Source organism: Gossypium hirsutum, chromosome D13 (genome assembly GCF_007990345.1).
Source record: "Gossypium hirsutum isolate 1008001.06 chromosome D13, Gossypium_hirsutum_v2.1, whole genome shotgun sequence".
Taxonomy (NCBI): domain Eukaryota; kingdom Viridiplantae; phylum Streptophyta; class Magnoliopsida; order Malvales; family Malvaceae; genus Gossypium; species Gossypium hirsutum.
This window is the reverse complement of record NC_053449.1, coordinates 57,467,282-57,489,593: the sequence shown is the minus strand read 5'-3', so window position 1 is coordinate 57,489,593 and position 22,312 is coordinate 57,467,282. Positions and strand designations below refer to the sequence as shown.

At 33.3% G+C, this 22,312-nt stretch overlaps 1 protein-coding gene across 1 annotated transcript; it reads left to right on the top strand.

The window, feature by feature from the left end:
* Positions 1 to 1,822, top strand: LOC121225159 (auxin-responsive protein IAA16). The gene is made up of 5 exons (XM_041109254.1): positions 1 to 454; positions 835 to 1,094; positions 1,181 to 1,316; positions 1,404 to 1,465; positions 1,547 to 1,822. Exons 1-5 carry the CDS (start codon positions 210 to 212, stop codon positions 1,582 to 1,584), a joined length of 741 nt encoding a protein of 246 aa, XP_040965188.1. The 5' UTR covers positions 1 to 209; the 3' UTR covers positions 1,585 to 1,822.
* Positions 1,823 to 22,312: the final 20,490 nt, after the last annotated feature.

Sequence of the window (22,312 nt, the reverse complement as noted above, 5' to 3'; positions counted from 1 at the left end):
TATATTATGTTACCACAATTCCATTTTTTAGCCTTCTTTCCCAACATTATCATATATTCCCCCCTCCTACTTGCAATTTCTCTAGCAAATACACTATCAAGAGAGAGAGAAAAGAGAGATATTTTGTGACGAAAAAAAAAAAAAGGAAAAGGACTAAAGTTGGATGGTTGTAGGGTTTTGCACGTAAAAGCTCGTGTTTAATCATCATAATGACTAGCATTATGGGCACAGAGGATGATAAGTATAGCACGATTAACTTCGAAGAGACGGAGTTGCGTTTAGGGTTGCCCGGCGCCAATGGAAACGACGGTGAAACTACCAAAAACAACGGAAAACGAGGGTTCTCAGAGACCGTTAATTTGAAGCTTAACCTTTCATCAAAGGAGACTGTAGCCGAGGATTCCGACAAGATGAAGGAGAAGAGCTCAACTGACCCTGCAAAGCCACCTGCCAAGTAAGCTATCAACCATATATTTTCTTGGCTGTTTTGAGTAACATAGAAAGAAAGTTCATTGCATGAGTTTATATCATTTGGTGGAATTAATTTCTTGATTTTAGGATTTTCTTTTCCTAATATTGTTGGATATTAATTTGAACTTGAAGAAGATGAGTCTTCATTAGATCTTGGCCTTGTAAAGTGGAAAAAAAGAAATGTTTAATTTTGATATTTGATGGCTTTGGTTGTTTGTCGGGAAAAAGAGGGGAAAAAACAAAACATATGGAATCTTTAGTGCTTTTCCCACCAACCAAACAATAATTCAAAGGTTGTAACAGGGAAGTGGCTAAGATTGTTTTTTCATTTTCAATAATTTTATTTTATTTATCTTTTTTTAGGGCACAAGTGGTGGGATGGCCACCAGTCAGGTCATTCCGGAAGAACATCATGGCCGTCCAAAAAGCCAGTTCCGAGGAGGAAGGTGGCAGCAAGAAGGCCGGAAACAGTGCAGCCGCCATTACTACCACCACGGCTGCGGCGTTTGTTAAGGTCAGCATGGACGGTGCACCTTATCTACGCAAAGTGGACTTGAAACTATACAAGAGTTACCAACAACTCTCTGATGCCTTGAGCAAAATGTTCAGCTCCTTCACTATTGGTAATTTGACATCCACCCCAAAATTCAATATTGGTTTAGGTAAATTATTTAAAAAAAATATTTCTTTTTGGGATTAAATGATTTAGGTAACTGTGGGTCTCATGGAATGAAAGATTTCATGAATGAGAGCAAATTGATAGACCTTTTGAATGGTTCTGAGTATGTTCCTACTTATGAAGACAAAGATGGAGATTGGATGCTTGTTGGAGATGTTCCATGGGAGTAAGTTATTTTTACAACTTTAATTTTATATTTCTAAATAAATTTTCTTGTCAAGTTTTTTTACAAAACTCGTTAATTAATTTATAGGATGTTTGTTGATTCGTGCAAACGCTTACGAATTATGAAAGGATCTGAGGCAATTGGACTTGGTAAGTGTAGTTTAATTAAAATTTTCAAAATACACTTTAGAATAAATAATAACTATTGTTTTAATTTCCATGGCACTGCAGCACCAAGAGCAGTAGAGAAGTGCAAGAACAGAAGCTAAGGTAGGTTTAGAAACAACAATCCCAATTAAAATCAAGCCAGATCAAAATCAGATTGTATGTGAAACCAGTTGAATCGAGAACCGAGGTCTGAAGAAGAAGAAATATTAATAAAAGTTAGTAGGGATATATTTTGATATTTATTAAGGGACAAGAAATCAAATAATAGAAAATTCATAAAGTTTACTTTCAATGGTTTGTTTAAATAATATCTTTAAATATATTAATGGTTTTGGTTTTTGAGTGTTTTCCGTTCTTTTTGTAATATTTTTTAAATTTTATGTATGAAATGATTATAATGTTTTTTTTATAAATGGTTGAGGGGACAAATAAACAAGATCCATAAATTAGGTGGTAAGGTAGTGCAATGGCCATGTGCAAATTGTTGGGAATCAATTATTACAATTTTTTTTAATTTATTTTCATTTCTGGCCTTCAATGTTTTTATATTGCAATTTGGAGACAAATGTGGACCCTAAATTTATTTATTTATTAATAAAAAATCAATAATAATAATTTTTTAAATAAGTCGATCAATTTTAGTTACAATTTAATTATAAAATGCAAATATAATACGAAACCATTTTTTTATGATTAATTAAAGCATATTTTTTGGGTCAATGTCTTTGAAATAAAGTAAATGAACCCTATTTTGAAACCAAAATTGAGTGGCATTAATGACTTGGAAACAGCTCAAGCCAAAGCCTTTATAAATTTATTCTTGGGCAACCTTTTTTAATTAAAATATATATATGACTGTTTATTGACTGACCAAATAGCTATGAAATTATTGGGTTTAGCTATAACTTAAATTGAAAAAGAAAGCATCTTTCTTTGAGATTTCCCAAACATGAAACATGGGATTTGTGAATTTTGTTCCCAATTTTCAAAGATTCCCTTTTTCATTTAAGTACAACTAATTTGAGATTTATTAACATCATAGTAATGATTATTTAATGTTATCATAAGAGTATTTGCTCAGCTGGTATTTTTGTTATTATTTTAATATATAATATCTTTCGTTTTATATGTTTTATTGAAATTTTCTCATTAATTGATAACATAATATTACTAACCTTGTCAAAATTATCATGATTGGGTTGATAATGCGATTTATGCCAATTTTTTTTACACAAGGATTGTAAGAGTTTAGGCAATAGATACAAAAACCACATTGAACAATATACATACAAAGTATTCTAACATGTGAATTATAACATACATAAACAAACAAAAACAACATCATAAACATGATTGAATCAAGGAATCACAAGGTAAGCTCTTTGTATGAGCAAAAAGCATCTTAAACTAAAAGTATTAAGTGTCCTAAAATGTTCAAATAAGGCACATAAGCTTGGCACATGACATATTAAACATAAGACGCATATTTCAAACATGTTTGCACACATATGTACTTATATATACAACCTATATGTACCTAGAGGCCAAAACTACTTTAACACAAATAAACACTAAATTGTACTAATTTAAATGAATCAAATAAAACTTAATATTTAAATATTCAGAAGTCAAGATGGGATCAAAACATAATAAACACATTTTTTACCTACTTGAACTTTTTCAACACCTTTCAAACGACAAACTTGTTCAAGTGATCATTAACAAGGAAATCAAATCTTAAAAGTACATTTCCTTGAAGTTGGCCTCATAATGGACAAAAATACTAGAAAATCATTTCAAAACTCTTTGAACCATTTAGAGAAGTTTTATAACATCACTACACCAAAACAGGTCTTTAGCGGCGCTTTTTAATGCCACTAAAGGTATTTGCGGCGCTTCTGGCCGCTAACGAAAACGTCGCAAACGTTTGCAGCGTTTACAAAAAAAAACGCCGCTAAAGACCATGTTCTTTAGCGGCGCTTAGAAAAAAACGCCGCTGAAGACCATATTCTTTAGCGGTCTTTAGTGGCGCTTAAAAAAAACGCCGCTAAAGATCATGTTTTTTAGCGCTATTTTTGGGATTTTTTATATTAAATTTTTTATTTTTTCAGCCTCCTGTAGCAACAAATCAAAAGGAACCAGATTTAAACCAGCCAAAAGCAATAAATTTATATAATATTTCAAATTAAACGAATAAAAAAATATTAATATCAATAAATAAAAGTGAATTCATAGTATTTTTGCAAAAATGTTAAATGTTAAAATGATAAAAATATTTATGTCATACACTATGAAGGCGGAAGTTGCGACTGAAACATCTTCATCACAGCCTGAAGCTGTTGCTGGAGTTCGTCGTACTTTTTGGCCTGCTCTGCTTCTCTCGCTGCAGCTTCCGCTTCCCTCGCTGCCGCCTCTGCTTTAAGTTGTAGCTGGAGTTCTTCATATTTCCTTTGAACCTCAACTGTGGTCGCTTGCATCTCAGCCATTTGGTCTTTCAACCTCTGAACTTCAGCTTGAGCCTGACTCCCCGAAGCCATGTATTGATGGCAGCTAGATCCAAAATATTGGGTTGGGCTAACAAAAGATCCTTGAAATCGAACCCGACCATACCTTTCAGGACCCAAAACTTCAGTAATAATCTGGTTATCAATGTCTTCAAGATGAACAGAACTATCACTAGAAGCAATCGCTTCGTACTCCGTCTTTTTATCCTTTAGTTTTTCCTAATAAATAAATCACATAGTTAGGAACGCAATATTATATATTAAAAAACATATGCAACATAACAATAGTTGCATTACAAGCAATGAATTATACCATTAGAAAATAAACACTAAAAATAACTAAAATAAGTCAAATCTTATTAAGTAAACGTACCATTATTTCACCAGCTTCAGGAGTCATGGGAGATCCATCTTTCTTCCTATGTGTAATTTCAAAAAGTTGAAGGCGTCCAACTTTTTGACCGGACGACAGTTCCTACAATATGGTAGTATAAATATTATTTAACAGAAAGTTATACATATTCGACAATATTAAAAAAATTAAAAATACCTCCGTCTCAGCTACACATGCAAAACTTCTCGACCCGGCTGTGTGGGTGAATTTTTGTTTTTGCCTGCTGCTTTTTCCAACTTGTTCACGATCCTACGTTATGAAATTTTTAGTACGTAAATAGAAAATACTATAAACCAAAATAATTACAATAGTTTGGAAGTACGTCATACCTCGCCTTTCTTCGAATGCCAAAATCTAACCGCATCTTCCCATTGGTACCTTAACATACCCGGCGGGACATTTTGCAATTTCTCATCTAGGGTTGTTTTTGTTTTATAATAATTTTTCTTCAAAGTACTTTTATTGTCTCTCCATCTTTTTCCCAATGCTTTCTTTACGTAAGCATCCGAGACCTCTAAAGCAAACCTCGCCTACAAAAAACAAAAAACACAAGTTAATAAAGTAAATATAAATGAAACTATTTCCCAAGCATTACAGATGGCATTAACATTTTGTTACCTTAATATTATCGAGGGCCTGGTTTTTGTTGCTTTCAGGCATTTGATGCCATGACTCGTAGTTGATAGGCAACATATTCGCATTTTGTACTAAAATGCCCATGTATCCTGCTAAAAGTCGAGCTTCTGATCTAACAGGCTGACCAAAACTGTTTCGTCCAACTTTGACACGCTCGACTGGATCTAACTCGTATAACTCTCTAAGTAGCGTACGTCCTCGACCTCTGCGCGTCCCACCATTTTCAGCTACAAATGGTATATTATAATATAAGAATTTGAAAAATAAATCAACTATAACAGAAACACGCATGTAAATTAAACGTAAAATTACTTTGAACTTCTGTAGGATCCTCAGCTGTAATCGGAACATTCGAAGATCCAATTGCTGTCTGCTGTTCAGTACTATTTGTCTCTGTCGAGTTAGGATCATTCCTCGTAATGCTTCCCCTTAGAATTTTTCTTCTAGGCATTTTATCTACAATACACATAAAATAGTTGACAACTTAATAACTAATTACAACAATATCAGCACATATAAAACAGTTGAAATATATAATAAGACCAATATTTAAATTATAATATATTACATATAAATAAAGAATCGTAAAATCTTACTACATCATTATTCGTAAATATCTTCATCGGTATCCTGACGAACCCATTGAAATTGTGCACTAGTACTAGGGATATTGTCGTTTAAGTTTTGTTCTAGAAAGGGCAAAGTTTCTGATCTATCGTCGATGTTATCTCTACTTCCACTGCCCATGTCAAACAAGTCTCTAGGGATGTTACGGAGTACAACGTACCAACCCTCATCAGTTGGATCTTTTGAGTAAAAAACTTGTTTGACTTGAGATGAGAATACATACGGCTCATCTATAAGTTGTTGTCCTGTGTGAATCAATCGGTCAAATTTCACCATTGTAAAACCAAATTGATCTTGCTTAATTCCACGAGCTGTATTAACATCGGCCCAATCACCTCGAAATAAGACAACTTTCCATTTGCCGTAGTAATCCAACTCTATTATGTCAGTAAGATGTCCGAAATATTCCACATTTCCCTCGACAGGATTATTGTCCCTAGCACTAGCATAACTTGTGATTGCAGAATTGACAACTATTCCACAATTTTGTGTTCTCCTCAACCTCTCGCGATATTTTGTATGAAATCTGAATCCGTTGATAAGGAACGCACTATATCTTTTAACCACTCAATTTAGACCTTGGGAGAGCCATTTAACTTCGTCGTTTACGTTCTTCCCACTCCAAACCTATTGAACGGAAAGTAAACTAAGTAATTAAAAATGTTATGAGAAAACATTATTATTTGTAAGCAGAAGCTCCAACTGCATACCGTTTGGCTTAACCATTCATAAAAAGATTCTGTAAACGTCTTATTGATATCTCGATATTGTGTTCTTCGGGAGCGCGAACGAGATCTCAATATTTGTTTGTACTCACTATGTTAAAAAAATGTTCACCTTGTTAGAAGATAAATAGTTATTAGTTTGATAAATATTTATCAAATTTGTAAAACTTACTTCCGTAAAGGTTCCAATGATTCGTGGTGAAACAGAACATATCGATGTGCTTGTACCCACGATAAATGATCTAATTCTGCAATTTCAACTTTGCCGATTGGTTCTCCAAAACTTTGGAACAAATAAGTATCGGCTAAGTTATGGTCCGTGAGTCCAGCATTCCTATTTGGCCTGTTTAACCTTGTTTCAACATCTTCCAAATATCTTGAGCAGAAGGTCATACATTCCTTCGCCAAGTAGCCTTCAGCAATCGATCCTTCTGGATATCGCTTGTTGCGACAGTAAGACTTTAATTTGGATAGGAACCTAAACATAATATACAACATTTCTTAATTATTGAAACTAAAGGTATATAGGTGAATGAAGGAAAATTGCAAAAATTTTAATTAACACCTTTCTATGGGATACATCCATCGATAGAAAACGGGTCCGCCAAGAATTGCTTCGTGCGGGAGATGGATTATCAAGTGAACCATAACGGTGAAGAAGGAAGGTGGGAAGATTTTCTCCATGTTGCATAAAGTCAAAGCGGCTCGATCCTGTACCTTCTGAAGTTCTTGAACATCCAAAACTTTGCCACAAATGGCTTTAATTATGTTGGATAGTTCAATTATATAAGACGTCACCTTCTTGGACAAATAACATCGTAGAGCCACTGGCAGTAAATCTTGCATCAAGATGTGATAGTCATGTGGTTTTAGCGAATATAATCTTCGATCTTTAACACTAACACATCGAGATATATTTGATGCATACGCATCTGGAACCTTTATATCCTTCAACATCGTGCAGAACACTTCTTTTTCCGTCTTTGACATTGAAAAAATAGAAGGCAACAATTGATATTTCCCATTCGGAAGTGGATTGGGATGAAGATCAGGTCGGATTCCCATTTGGAGTAAATCAAGTCGACTTTGAAGATTGTCTTTTGATTTTCCGTCGACATTCAAAATTGTACCCACAATGTTCTCGCAGACATTTTTCTCACTGTGCATAACATCAAGATTGTGTCGTAAAAGGTGATGCTCCCAATAAGGCAACTCAAAAAAAATACTTCTTTTTTTTCCACAAGTCTGCCTCATTAGGATCGTCCTCTTCATCAGAGTCATCATCAGCTTCATCATTTGATCTTCTATTTCTTTGCGTGTTTGGCGGTTGGTTCATCTTCCCATAAATGAAATTCATATCTTCCAACATGAACAAGATTTCAGAGCCACTGGTCTGTGAAGGAGCTTCTCTAAACTCTTCAGTACCATCAAATACAGAACTCTGAAATCTAAATCTATGATTTTTCGGTAACCACCGACGATGCCCCATGTAAGGGAACTTCTTCCCATTGTACAACCATTGCGAACATGTTTGTGTAGCACAAAAAGGACACGCATAACGACCCTTGGTACTCCAACCGGATAAATTGGCATAAGCAAGAAAGTCATTAACGGTCCACATCAAAGCTGCACGTAAATTAAAGTTCTCCTTTCTCAGCACATCGTATGTCTCGACACCAGCCCATAATTGTTTTAACTCTTCAATAAGTGGTTGTAAATAAATGTCGATATCATTCTCGGGCCCTTTCTCTCCAGGGATAATCATAGATAAGATAAGGGAAGATTGCTTCATGCAAATCCACGGAGGCAGATTGTAAGGAACAAGCACTACTGGCCAAGTACTGTAGGTAGTGCTCATGATCTTGAAAGGATTAAATCCATCAGATGCTAGCCCAAGCCGCACACTCCTAGGATCGCTTGCAAAGCTTGGAAATTTATTGTCAAATGCTTTCCAAGCTAAAGAATCTGCCGGATGCCTTAGTAATCCATCATCGGTTCGTCCGTCATGGTGCCACGTCATTGACTCTGCCATCTTCGATGACATGAAAAGCCATTGAAGCCTTGGTATCAACGGAAAATACCGCAAAATCTTAACTGGCTTCTTCCTCGACTGTGCATCATTTTCATCGTTGTTCCCATCTTCTGTGATTCTATTTATCCAACGAGATTGGCCGCATACATGACAGCACTGTTGGTTTTTCCGATCGCCCCAATACAACATGCAGTCATTTGGGCAACTATGGATTTTGTTGCACCCAAGGCCTAAATCTTTTATCATTTTCTTCATATCTTTGCATGACTGAGGGATTTTTGCAAACGGAAACATTTCTCTTAAAAACTCTAACAGCATTGTCAACGAGTTTTCGGTCCACCCGCCCAAACATTTTAACTGAAAAAGACGAACAGGGAAAGACATTTTTGAAAATTTTGATCCCTCATACAATTCTTCGTTCATGTCATTAAGTAGCGCGTAGAACTTCTCCGCTTCTGCATTCGGCTCTTCATGAGGTACACTACTTCCCGGTTCGGTAAAAGTATTTCTCCCAATATTACAATCATCGGAAGCCACAAAGTCCGCTGGGAATGACTGAACACCATGATTGTGCATATTAAATGCATCCCGCAACATACCTTCCATGTCATCCCCTCTATCAGACTGATGGTAAGCAGTACTAGAATTAGATACATCCATTCTTCAAGATGAAGTACTAGGCGGGCATTCTCCATGAAATAACCATTGTTTATAACCCCGAACAAACCCATCAACAATTAGATGCTCGTACACAACCTCACGATAATGCCAGGTTATGTTGATACACTTCTTACAGGGGCACAGAATCATGTTCTCTTGGCTTGCATATTGAAATGCAAAATTTAGAAAATACTGTACTCCATTTCGATAATCGTTGCTAACCCTTGACAAATTCATCCAAGACCGGTCCATTTCTTAATTCTTGAAGTCTGACGTTGACAATAATTTGCACGGGTAAGTTAAAACGCCAGTTATAACCATAAATGAATTACGGAAATTTGTGATATGATATATTTTTATCTAAGTTATGCAAGTTTATGTAAGTTATGTAAGTTACTTAATTTATGTAAGTTATGGAAGTTATTTAATTTATGTAGGTTATGTAAGTTATTTAATTTATGCAAGTTTATGTATGTTATGTAGGTTACTTAATTTATGTAAGTTATGTAAGTTATTTAATTTATGTAGGTTATGTAAGTTATGTAACTTATTTAATTTATTCAAGTTATGTAAGTAATTTAATTTATGTATAAGCTTGTAGATAACTTATGTAAGTTAATATGTAAGTAATGTAAACCCTAAGTTTATATATAAAACTTATGTGATAGTTATTAACATGCAATCAATTAATAATTCATTGAGAATTCATTATATAATCGATTTATTAAACATCCAATCAATTAACTTACAAAACTTGATAATTCATTGACATTCAATCAATTAATCGATCAATTTATTAAATAATGATAGATTATTTAAACATTAACATTCAATAAATTACATTAATTGTTTAACATCGATAAATTATTAATTGACATAAAATTGAAAATCGATAATTTGTTCACTTTAAAACGAATCAACTATTCGGCCATAATTTGTTCAAAACCCATTGAAATTTTGCGAACTGATTTAAGAATTTTAATCATTTGCGTAATTGTTTTTGCTTGGGTTAAAAATACGTACAAGAATTAGAATCATACTTTTTACCTTGCAGTTGTGGAAAAATTTTGCAAAGTAACATGCAAATTAAGCTAGCAACAAACGGTTATCAAGAATGATAAATAAAATCGATACCCACAGCCTTAAAAAAAGTTATTAAATATAACAAAAAATATTTTTTTTAAAAATTTGAATTAAAACTCCATTTTAAAACTCAAAAATAATAATTAAAGTATAAAGCTTAAATATAACAAAATCCAAAATTTAAACGTTTGGAGGTGTTTTTTTAATCAATCAAGGTGGGAAACATAGGGATAAATACCTCAAATTCCCTCGACTTCGAAGCGAACTACTGCATAAAACAAAAATAAAAGGAAAACAAATTTTAATTAGTACCAATTAAACAAGAAAAAAATAAAACAAGGAAAGCGATGAGTATTTAACTAAATTACAATTTCTTAAAACAACTCTAAACCCATCTCCCTCAACAATGCAAAAGTTTAGAAACATTAGGAAGAACATTTATATAACAGAAGAACCTAATTATTTATATCCCCAAACTAACCATTACAAAATTAACTGCTTCATATCAGAAGAACTAACTACTAACCAACTTCAGCAGACTAAACTAACAGCAACTGCACTGTCTTCAGTATGTACATGCCTTCTTTCAAACTTTTTAAACATTTCCTTAGGTAGAACAATTGAGTGTGCAAAATTTATGATAGTTGTAGTAAACAATAAATATGATCAGAAAACAACAAATACAGCAACTTGCAGACAGAAGCCATTTTGCAGACATGGATACTTAATAAGAAGATCAGTATTCGAATTCCCAAATAAATCAACACTACACCAAAAAGTAATAATAAAGCTAAAGAAAATGAGAACTCACCAGAATAAGATATGTTCCAAATTAGCAAGTTGTTTTTGCTTCCACGAAATATCATTAAATTCCAATCTTTAATTCAGAAACTATTTAATGAGGAAAATTCCAAGTTGTTTTTTGCTTCCACGAAATCTACATGATTGACCAATGAATTCAATGAGGAAAATAAAAACAACTTGCTGTTTGTGAATTTAATAGTTTTGAAAAAAAACAAAAGTGCAAAAAAGGTAAATAAAGACCGTAGCCAAAAGCAATGGATTCTCCGGGCCCAAACGAAAGCGAAAGCAGCGGGGCAGGTATGTTCATGGAAAAAAAGGGAGTTCATTGTTATCTTTACCAAAACAGACATTGTTTGATGTTTATGGATTTTTTTGTTCAAAATCGGTATGCCAGATAACATCCACGCATGAAAAAGAAAAGGGAAGATGCCGAACTTACCGATTGTTGGGGCACCGGAGACGCAGGGGGACTGTGATGTGGCAAAGCAGACGATGCCTTACAGGGATACGTCGGGTATGGGGAACTGTTAGGGATTAGGGGAATTTAGGGATTTGGGGGAGATGACAGATTGGGAAGAGGGTGATCAATTAATCGGGGTTTTTGGTTTTGTTTCGTTCAAAAGGATGGAAAAAACGACGCCGTTTTATTCCTATTTAACCCAGTTGCGGTGTTTATCCATAAGCGCCACAAAATATCAAGTCAAACGCCGTCGTTTCGACATAAGTTAAATCAAACTCCTGACGTTTTCAACCCTAAACGCCACAACTAAAATAAGTAAAACGGCACCGTTTATATATAAAACTTAAACCATTTGCGGCGTTTCAGGTAAAGCGCCACTAAAGACAATGCCAAACGATGCAGTTTCTTAACTCATTATACATTATTGCGGCGTTTACAAAAAGCGCCACTAAATGTAAAGCACAAAACGGTGATGTTTTGCTAACATTTCAATTCAATTAACCAATATTTTAATAATTTCTTTTAAATTAGAGAGAAAATTTTAACTAATAATTACACATTTTAAAAAGAAAATACATCAGTACATTTTTATATTGAATAAATATAAATATTTATGTATGTAATATAAATAAAAATTTATTTTAATTATATCAATAATTATGTTACTATTTTACAAGATTATTTGGATCACACACAATAAAAGTTAATGTATAAAATAGTTGAACAGTAAAACATTGTTCGTGTCTGCTTTTGGGATTTAACCCATTTTGATATATTTTTTAAAATATTAATTTATATTTATATAATTTTCATTTATATTAATCTAGAATATCCAAGATTAAAGCCAAAAGCCCCAATCCCTAAATTAAAGTTGAAACCCTAAAATCGTCAACCATTTTATTTATCCGTAACCATCATACCCCAAACTATAAACCACTATAATGTAAGCCTTAATTAATCGTAAATCCTAAACCCCAAACTCTATAACCTTTAACTTTAAACCCTAAATCCCAACACGTAAAACTTAAACCCTAAACCCGTCAATTAACCATAAAACACCAAACCACCAAACCACAAAATACAATCCACAATATATCGTAAACATTAACTGTAGATCTTAAACCCTAAATTAACCATAAATATTAAACCCGTAAACCACAAACAACAACCACCAAATCATAAATTCTAAACCCTAAAGTTGGCCAAACCCCTAAAGTCTAAACCGTAAGTCATAAACCATATCAAGTCAAATTCGGGTCGCCAATGTGTTAGTTTAGTACAGAACATATATTTTATATTATTTAATTATTTAATATAGGTGTGCTACAACGTGACATGATTCCCAGTAAAATTAAAATGTTATTCTTTAATTAGTTTTCAAATAGTAGTATATATATCTTTAAACCTTGAACATCAAACCTTAAATCCGTAGCCCAAAATAAAAAATAGTATGTATACCATAAACCCTAAAACTCTATAACGAAAATAATGGAAAAATAAATCCTAAAATAATGGAAAAATAAATTAAGTTTCTTGCAGCGTTTTAATCAAAAGCGCCACTAAAAGCTGATATCAGCGGCGTTTCCAAATAAACGCCACTAATGAATCTATACGTGTAGTCGAAATGATGCGTTTCCGTAAGAAATTTTGTGGCGCTTAAGCATAAGCGCCACTAAAAGCTGATATTCAACGGCGTTTACGGATAAGCGCCAGTAAAGGCGCTATAGCTCAAGACGAAACGTTGCATTTCGGCTTCACATATTCTGGCGTTTTTGTGATACGCGCCGCTAATAGCGGGCTCTAGCGGCGTTTTCCTGAAGCGCCACTATTGGCTCTATGCCTCAATTCCAAACGGTGCGTTTTGGTCCAGATCTTTTGCAGCGCTTTTTCCCTAGCGCCGCTAATAATGTGCTTCAGCGGCGTTTTTATAGAAACGCCACCAATTTTACTATACCTCAATCTTGTACGCTGCGTTTTGTTTAACATTTTTTTGCGGCGTTTTTACAGAAACGCCACAAATTCAACTATACCTCAATCTTGTACGCTGTGTTTTGTTTAACATTTTTTGCGGCGCTTACAAACAAACGCCACTAATGATACACTTCAGCGGCATTTTTACAGAAACGCCACTAATTCTACTATACCTCAATCTTGCACGTTGCGTTTTGTTTAACATTTTTTGCGGTGCTTACAAGCAAACGCTGCTAATGATCCACTTCAGCGGCGTTTTGACAGAAACGCCACCAATTCTACTATACCTCAATCCTATACGCTGCGTTTTGTTTAACATTTTTTGCGGCGCTTACAAACAAATGCCGCTAATGATACACTTCAGCGGCGTTTTTACAGAAATGCCACCAATTCTACTATACCTCAATCTTGTACGCTGCGTTTTGTTTAACATTTTTTGCGGCGCTTACAAACAAACACCGCTATTTATCCACTTCAGCGGCGTTTTTACAGAAACGCCACCAATTCTACTATACCTCAATCTTGTACGCTGCGTTTTGTTTAACATTTTTTGCGGCGCTTACAAACAAACGTCGCTAATGATCCACTTCAGCGGCGTTTTTACAGAAACGCCACCAATTCTACTATACTTCAATCTTGTACGCTGCGTTTTGTTTAACATTGTTTGCGGCGCTTACAAACAAATGCCGCTACTGCCACTATTCCTGAATATTAAAGGATGCGTTTTGTCAGATTTACTACGGTGTTTTTTTTAAAACGCCACTAATGATGCTCTTTTCCGGCGTTGATATATAAAACGCCACTATAGGTCTGACCATTTACGGCGTTTTCCTAAAAGCGCCGCTATTTCTGGATCTTTATCAGCGTTTTAGGGTTAGCGCCACTAATGCCTGATTTGTAGCGGCGTTTTATCGACAAACGCCACAAAAAACGCCGCTAAAGCCCTCTTTTGGTGTAGTGCATATTTAAAGCATGTTTAAAATATACTTGCTTAAACGATTTTTTCTCAATTTAAAAACTTTATTTTCAAAAATAGTTTTAGAAAATAACTTTAAAATCATAAAAATATTTAAGCTTTTGTTTTCTTCTCTTAAAATATGCAGACATATGATGTGTTTTAAATATAATGTTCTAATATGCATGTATTGTAAGGATAACTAAACAAGATTACATCAATATCAATGAATTTAATCCAAAATCATGTAAAAATCAATAGACAACCAATTTAGTCATATCTAGTGAAGGTTTAGAGGTTACTCACCCTTCATTTTTGTGTGCCAAGAATATCCAAATAATTTTGCTTTGTTCCTCATTACTCTAACATACCTACAAGAGACACCTTATTTGGATTTTGATATTCAAATTACTTTGGGTCCTTGAACATTAATCACTAAGTCTCTTGTTCCTTTTGAAATCCATACTTGCCTAATTTTATATTAAATTCTTTTCATTATTGGACATGTATAGAATGACCATGAAAATGACAATGTTCACACTTTGCCATTTTTGAAAAAGAGTTTTCCAAAATGATATCATTTTTCCTTCTTCAATATCTCAAAATTCATTTTCAACTAACAAATTTCTTTTCCAAACAATTCAACTTTCTTTTGGGAAGCCTCAAAATTTATTTTCAATTTTTTATTTTGGCTTTCCAGATCACTTTTTATTTTCAAAAGAAAATATTTTTCAATTTTCAATTTTGAAATCATTTTCTTGTATTTGGAATTTATGGTATTAAATTCCAATACTAACTCATTGAGAGTATCTTGTAGTTCATCAAAAGAATATGAATTTAAAGCATGTGAAGTAGAAGATATCTCTTGCTCTTCAAGAGCCATAAGACACATGGCCTTTAGATTTGAGGGGTGACTTTCATTTGATTGCCACTAGTTGAGCATTGGCTTTCACAAGGCACTTCAATCCCCTTTTTTTCCTTCTCGACTCTATAGATTTCCTCTAATTTATCCTATATTTCCTTGACACTATTGCAAGAGGAAATTTTGTTGAAGACTTCTTCATTCAATCCAAAAAAGAGAGTTACATAGCCTTGGAATTTTGTTGAACCTTGGTCTTGTCATTTGTATCCCATCTTTCTTCCTCTTTGGGAACCTCCAATACACCTCATGTAACAATCCTCCAAGTATCATAATCAAATATTTGGATAAAGAATTTCATTTTCACTTTCCAATTGGAGTAGTTATCTTAATTTAGGAGTAGAGGAAACTAGAAGGAATGACTTTGTTCCATGGTTGTTGACCTTGACTCCATAGCCATCTTTGAAACTTAGTATTTGCCTTGAATGGTTTCTCTCGATGGTGAAACCTTTGATAGAGAATTAACTCTCATATCAATTGTTAAGCCTGAAAGTACCAAGAGGGAAGAGAATTAGTATTTTAAAAATCTTTACAAACTTTTCTAAATTATAAGGAGAGGGAAGAACAACTTTGACAGTTTGATTTATAATGATTTGGCTGCAATTGCCTTCCTCCACTACCTTAGTATACATCAACTAAGGATTTTCAAATTCACTATTCTTAAATTATTACCTTTCAAGGACCTTTACAATCCCTATATTTTTCACAAGGCTAAGATAGAACCCTTCTCCTAGCTTTTATGGCTAAACTAGAACCCTCTAGCTTTTATAAGGCTAAACTAGCAACCCTTTTAATCCCTTTAAGGTTTTATACTTCAAAAACCTTGAGTACACTCTTTACAATAAATAGAAGATGAGCAAACTAATAATGAACCTCTAGTAGGTGTGTGTTTGCAAATTGAAGCTCTAAAAATAAAGATATGACAATAAGAAAAAGCTATTCCAATAAGTTCTCAATGAATATGCACAAGGGGAATGAAAAAAATGAATAAATGAAAGATTTTCTCTTGAACTTTTTTCTTGGATGTTGCTTCTTCAGTCTTGAAGTGTTCTTGAAGAGTATTTAAACCAATGAACAAGTTTGTGGGTGTTTTTGGTCATTGGGGATGAATTTTAGCCATTTCAAGCTTTAAATTTAGGCTTAAAAACTGTCTTTGCAATGTATGTCTCGAGATTTGGTTGAAAATTAACTGTTACATAGTCATTGCCAAGCTATGTCTCAAGACATACAAGCTAATGTCTTTAAACATGCAGCCCCTAAAGCAAATTTTTGCATTGAAACTTTCGTGTCTCAAGACTTGATTACCAAAATGTCTAATTAAAAACATTTTAAACACCTTAAAACACTTTGATATTGACTTAATAACACTTGGAAAGGATGAAACACATTTAAAACATGTTAGGGATCGTCCCGATTAAGCAACAAGTAACAAAAATAGTGGAATAAATTGAGAAATTGAACACACAAATTTAACGTGGAAAAACTCCTCCAAAGAGGATAAAAAAACCACGGGCAAAGATAATTTTATTATATTGGCAAAAGAACGAAGAGTACAAAAGATGGAGATAAAAAAACTAAACCTCGAAAACCCGAAAACAAAGAACCCTCAAAACGTAAACACAAAATTCTCTAAATGTGTTATGAGTTCTAATATCTAATGGGTGTATTTACTAAGGTTGTAAAAGAGCCTATTTATAGGCTAAATTCATATGTCAAATAATAATAAAATAATTTAAACTAATCAGTGTTTGACTGAAACAAATAAACAGAGTTTAACTAAAAGATTATTTCTCAAATTTGACTGAAAATATGAGTCATACTTAACAAATCTCCTCCTTGACTCATATTTTGACAATGCCATCTTTGCCAAAGCCCGCCACGAGCCTATCTTGAACTATGCAGGAAATTAAATGAGTCGAATTTGTGCTTAGAAACTGGAAGACTTCTAGCCTTCGACTTGTACACTGCCAAATCAAAACTAACCCGGGTCTGATTTTCACGAACACAGTTCCCTAACTTTTCAAAACCTACATCCAAAAGAGAACCTCTCTTCAACGAAACGGTCATACATTTTTCCCTCCTATGACCAAGTTGCCTCCGCTCCAAACGAGTTGACTTCGACTCTGTAACGGATGAGGGACATCCGATTTCACCGGTCACTGTAGAACCTTCCAGAATATAAAGACTGCCAGTTCTTTTACCTTTTAACAAAACGAGAGCTCCACGATATACTTTAATACTGCTCGACTCGATGTTGATTTTGCATCATTTCAAGTCTAAAATACTCAATGAGATGAGATTCTTTTGTAAATCAGGTACATACCTGACATCTGAGAGTGTCCTAATTGTCCCATCGTGTGTCCTGATTTTAACAGTTCCAATACCAACTACCTTACTAGATGAATCGTTTCCCCTGCGCACAATTCCACCTTCAACCGAACTGTATGTGGAGAACCATTTTCTATTAGGACACATGTGGAAAGAACATCCCGAATCTAGGATCCACTTGGATGTGAACTTGTAGTTATCGCTCGTTGACACTAACAAGAAATCATCACCGCTTTCATCGGCCAAATTAGCACCAGCTACATCTTCCTCGTTACTTTCAGCAGCTTTTTTATTTCGCAGTTTATAACAATCTGCTTTGACGTGACCTAACTTTTTACAATAGCGACACCTTTTGTCTCGTTTCTTTGATGCTACTAAAACAGAAGCTTGCCTATCTGCCTTGCTATCCAAATGAAGCTCATTGTCGAGATTGTCTCTACTCAACAAATGACCCTTCACATCTTCGAACGAGATTTTGTCTCTGCCATAAATCAGGGTCTCCTTGAAAGACTTGTATGAAGGGGGTAAAGAGCACAATAATAGCATAGCTTGATCTTCATCATCAATATGAACCTCAACGTTCTTTAAATCATTTAAAAGAGTAATGAATTGACTGATGTGATCTCTAAGAAGCTCACATTCGTTCATGCAAAACGTAAATAAACGTTGTTTCAACACTAAACTGTTAGCCAAAGACTTAGTCGCATAAAGAGTTTCTAACCTTTTCCACAAGGCGGATGAGGTCTTCTCCATCAATACCTCCTGCAATACCGTATTCGCGAGGCACAACTGGATTGCAGACAAGGCCTTTTCATCAAGCTCTTCCCATTTTGTTTTATTTAGATTCTCAGGCTTTTTCCCGGTAACAACTTTTTTCAAACCGGATTGAACTAGAATTGCCATCATCTGAACTTGCCACAGATTGAAATTTGTCTCACCATCGAACTTCTCAATGTCAAACCTTGTTGTTGCCATATCTGAATGGGCTGATATTTGAACTAGCTCTGATACCACTTGTTAGGGATCGTCCCGATTAAGCAACAAGTAACAAAAATAGCGAAATAAATTGAGAAATTGAACACACAAATTTAACGTGGAAAAACTCCTCCAAAGAGGATAAAAAAACCACGGGCAAAGATAATTTTATTATAATGGCAAAAGAACGAAGAGTACAAAAAATGGAGATAAAAAACTAAACCCTGAAAACCCGAAAACAAAGAACCCTCAAAACGTAAACACAAAATTCTCTAAATGTGTTATGAGTTGTAATATCTAATGGGTGTATTTACTAAGGTTGTAAAAGAGCCTATTTATAGGCTGAATTCATATGTTAAATAATAATAAAATAATCTAAACTAATCAGTGTTTGACTGAAACAAATAAACAGAGTTTAACTAAAAGATTATTTCTCAAATTTGACTGAAAATAGGAGTCATACTTAACAAAACATATTATTGACTATTTTGCAAGTACTTGAAAATGCTTTAAATATTTGATAAAAGTTTCAACCAAACACTTGGTAATGACATGGACCGCCACATTAGCGTTGTTAACATTCGAGTTAGCGCTATAATGATCAAAGACAAAAAGCCCTAATTGTAAAATAAATCTCTTTTGGCATCGAATAAATTCAGATAGGATGTGAGAGGTGTATTGTTGGGCTTATATACAATCAATTTTAGAGAATTAGATTTTCTTTTCTTTATCAATATCATTACCCCAAATATTTTTTTTCTGCAATGCTGTTTTCCTGAATAGGTCTTCATGTATCACGTTGGGAACTTAAAAATTTTCTAAGTTTAGACTCGGCCCACTTAAATAATTTTTTTTTACAATTTTAAACGCAATAAAATATTAAAAAAAATGTAATTTTATATTAATATTATATATTTAAATAAAAATTAAAAATTATTTAATTGGAATTCAAATTTCGACGGTGAAAAAATTTACAATATAAAATTATAAATTATAAAACATTTTACAGACGATAAATATGTAAATTAAACATATTATTCTCATGTCGCAATTTAATATCATCAAATTTCCTTTACAAAATAAAATAATCAAATTTAGCCATTTAGGTGATTATCTATATAAAAAGAAGGCTTTTTTCTTTAAGCAGGAAGGCCTTTTTTTTTCTTTTTTTTTTACATTATTAACAAATGGTTAATTTTCAATTCCGGTCCCTATACTTTTTTAGATTATATAAAAATTATCAAATATTAATTTTGGTCTTTATACTACGCAAAAAATTTGACATTTTAATCTTTGTACTTTAATTTTTGACATAATTTGGTACCCAACGTTTATAATGTCATTAGTTAATCTAAATACATTATTTTAACTATATATAGGCCTTCTTTTTATGACAAGTGTCCATTTTTTACACTATTAAAAAAATGGTTAAATTTTAATTTTGGTCTCTTTATTTTTTTAGATTATATAAAAACTATCAAATTTCAATTTCAATCCCTATACTATGCTAAAATTAGAGATTTAATCTTTATACTTTATTTTTTGACATAATTTAGTACCTCGACGTTTATAGTGAAATTAGTTAGTATAAATACTTTATTTTGATTAAAATATTGACGTGAATTTTAAGAAATGTTTACACTATCAAAATTCTCTATTAAATTTATTATCATTACAATCAAGGACGAAATCAAAAGTTTATCTTTGTAAGGGCAAAATTAAATTATAAGGGATCAAAGTACAGTTTTTCTTTGTATATGCTTGTTAATTTAGAATTTTAAAGGGTTAGATGAAAAAAAATTCATTTTCAAGGGGAAAAAATGCATTTTTACCATTAAATTAACTTATACTTTCAAATTTTAAAGGGACTAAATAGATAATTTTCCATTTGGAGGGAGCTAGGCCCTTGCCTGCCCCTTTGCGCCGTTCCTGATTAGAGGTGCTCATGGGCCGGGCCGGGCCCATAAAAAATTTCGGCCCAGGTCCTAGGCCCGGCCCGAAATATGGGCCTAAGATTTTGCCCAGGCCCGGCCCGGAAAAAAATCATAATCTCGGGCTCGGCCCGGCCCGGCCCATTTTTATTTTAAAAATTTTTAAAAATTAAAAAAAGTATTTTAAAAATATTTTAAAATTAAAAAATTTTTAAAAAGTATGTAAAAAAATATTTTAAAATTAAAAAAATAAATATATTTATTATATCGGGCCGGGCCGGGCCGAGCCCGGGCCAAAAAAGTGGTGCCCGAGGCCCGGCCCGTTTTCTAAACGGGCCTCATTTTTTGCCCAAGCCCATATTTCGGGCCTATATTTTTACCCAAACCCTCCCATATTTCAGGCGGCCCGGCCCGACCCATGAGCACCTCTATTCCTGACTACAATGCCATTTTCTTGTCACATGCTATCAAGAGAATTATTCTTTCTTATTCTTCTTTTTTTTTTTAAATTTTAGAATGTCACACAAGTGAATTTAATGAAAAATTTGCGATGGTGTTAACAATTAAACTTAAATGTTTAAATTTAAAATGTATAAATATTAAATTTTCAAAAAAAAATCATGAAAATTAAATTCTAAAAATATAAAAGGTTTAGAAATTTGGCGTATATTGTAGTCTATATTTTAATTAAAAAAATCAATAATGCCAAATCTATGATTTGGAAAATTGAAGTTGAGTATGATAATACTTTGTTGGTTGAATTACTTTTGTCTCGTAAAGGAACTAGTAATAATTTAGCGGAACTGAGGCTGTTACATCAAGTATTGCGTCAGAAATGAGAGATTAGTATCCGACATATCTTGAGAACTCTTAATAGTGTTGCTGATCACATTATTAAATGTAATGATACAAGTAGTTATTTGATACGTTTATTTAGGGTTCCACTGACTTCGATCATGAACTTATTGAAAAAAGATCACAACATGTCTATTTCTTCTTAATTATTGTTTATGTAATGTAATCCCTTAATCTTATGTTTTTGTACCAAAAACATGGTTCCAACCATTGTAGTATAAATTTAGTTTCAAACACGAAGTTGGTAGAAAATTCATGGGAAGACAAGTGTTAGAAGTAGATTTGGAAGTCGCAGTTCGCATCACAACAACCAACAAAATTTGCTGTCAACGACAGGGTCCAAATTCATTTAATCAAATTAGTTGGCGTTATTTACTTTAATCAGTTTAAATATGTTAATTTGATTTATGTAACTAAATTAATCAAACTAACTCACTAAATATAAATAAAAAACATGATTAATTGATTTTTATTAAAAGAAATATAAATAAAATATATAACTATTGAAACAGGTTTTGGGTTTGACACTGAGGATAATTCACTTGCTTCGATATGTGAAGAGGTGGGGAGTCATTACTGATTGAATTGAGGGAGGAAAGGTTATGGAAAGTCCCATTGTAGTCCAATTTGCTTTGGGTTTTAGAGTTCTAGCAATGGGGACTATCTCATCTATTCAACACAATTTTTCATGCGTTTTTTTATCAATCTAATTTGTTAAAAAGTTCTCATTCAAGTTTTTTAGTAGACATAATTTGATCCATCCAAAAATAGTGGACGTTAATCGAATCGTCATTCTTCATAGACTCTATTGTCGATTGTCAGACATAAGATCTCACCAATTATATTAGACAATAGACACTGATACCTATTGATAGTATGTTTAACACAAGTATTAGTACAACTATACGAACAAAAAAAATATCAGAATGAACACAAGCAAGTTGATAGTGCAATTAAGATACGACCTATC

Bases quoted from the DNA above. Each gene is read 5' to 3' on its own strand.
- LOC121225159 (XM_041109254.1), top strand. From the start codon at position 210: ATGACTAGCATTATGGGCACAGAGGATGATAAGTATAGCACGATTAAC. The intron at 455-834 runs GTAAGCTATCAA...ATCTTTTTTTAG, and splicing joins CCTGCAAAGCCACCTGCCAA to GGCACAAGTGGTGGGATGGC. The intron at 1,317-1,403 runs GTAAGTTATTTT...ATTAATTTATAG, and splicing joins GTTGGAGATGTTCCATGGGA to GATGTTTGTTGATTCGTGCA.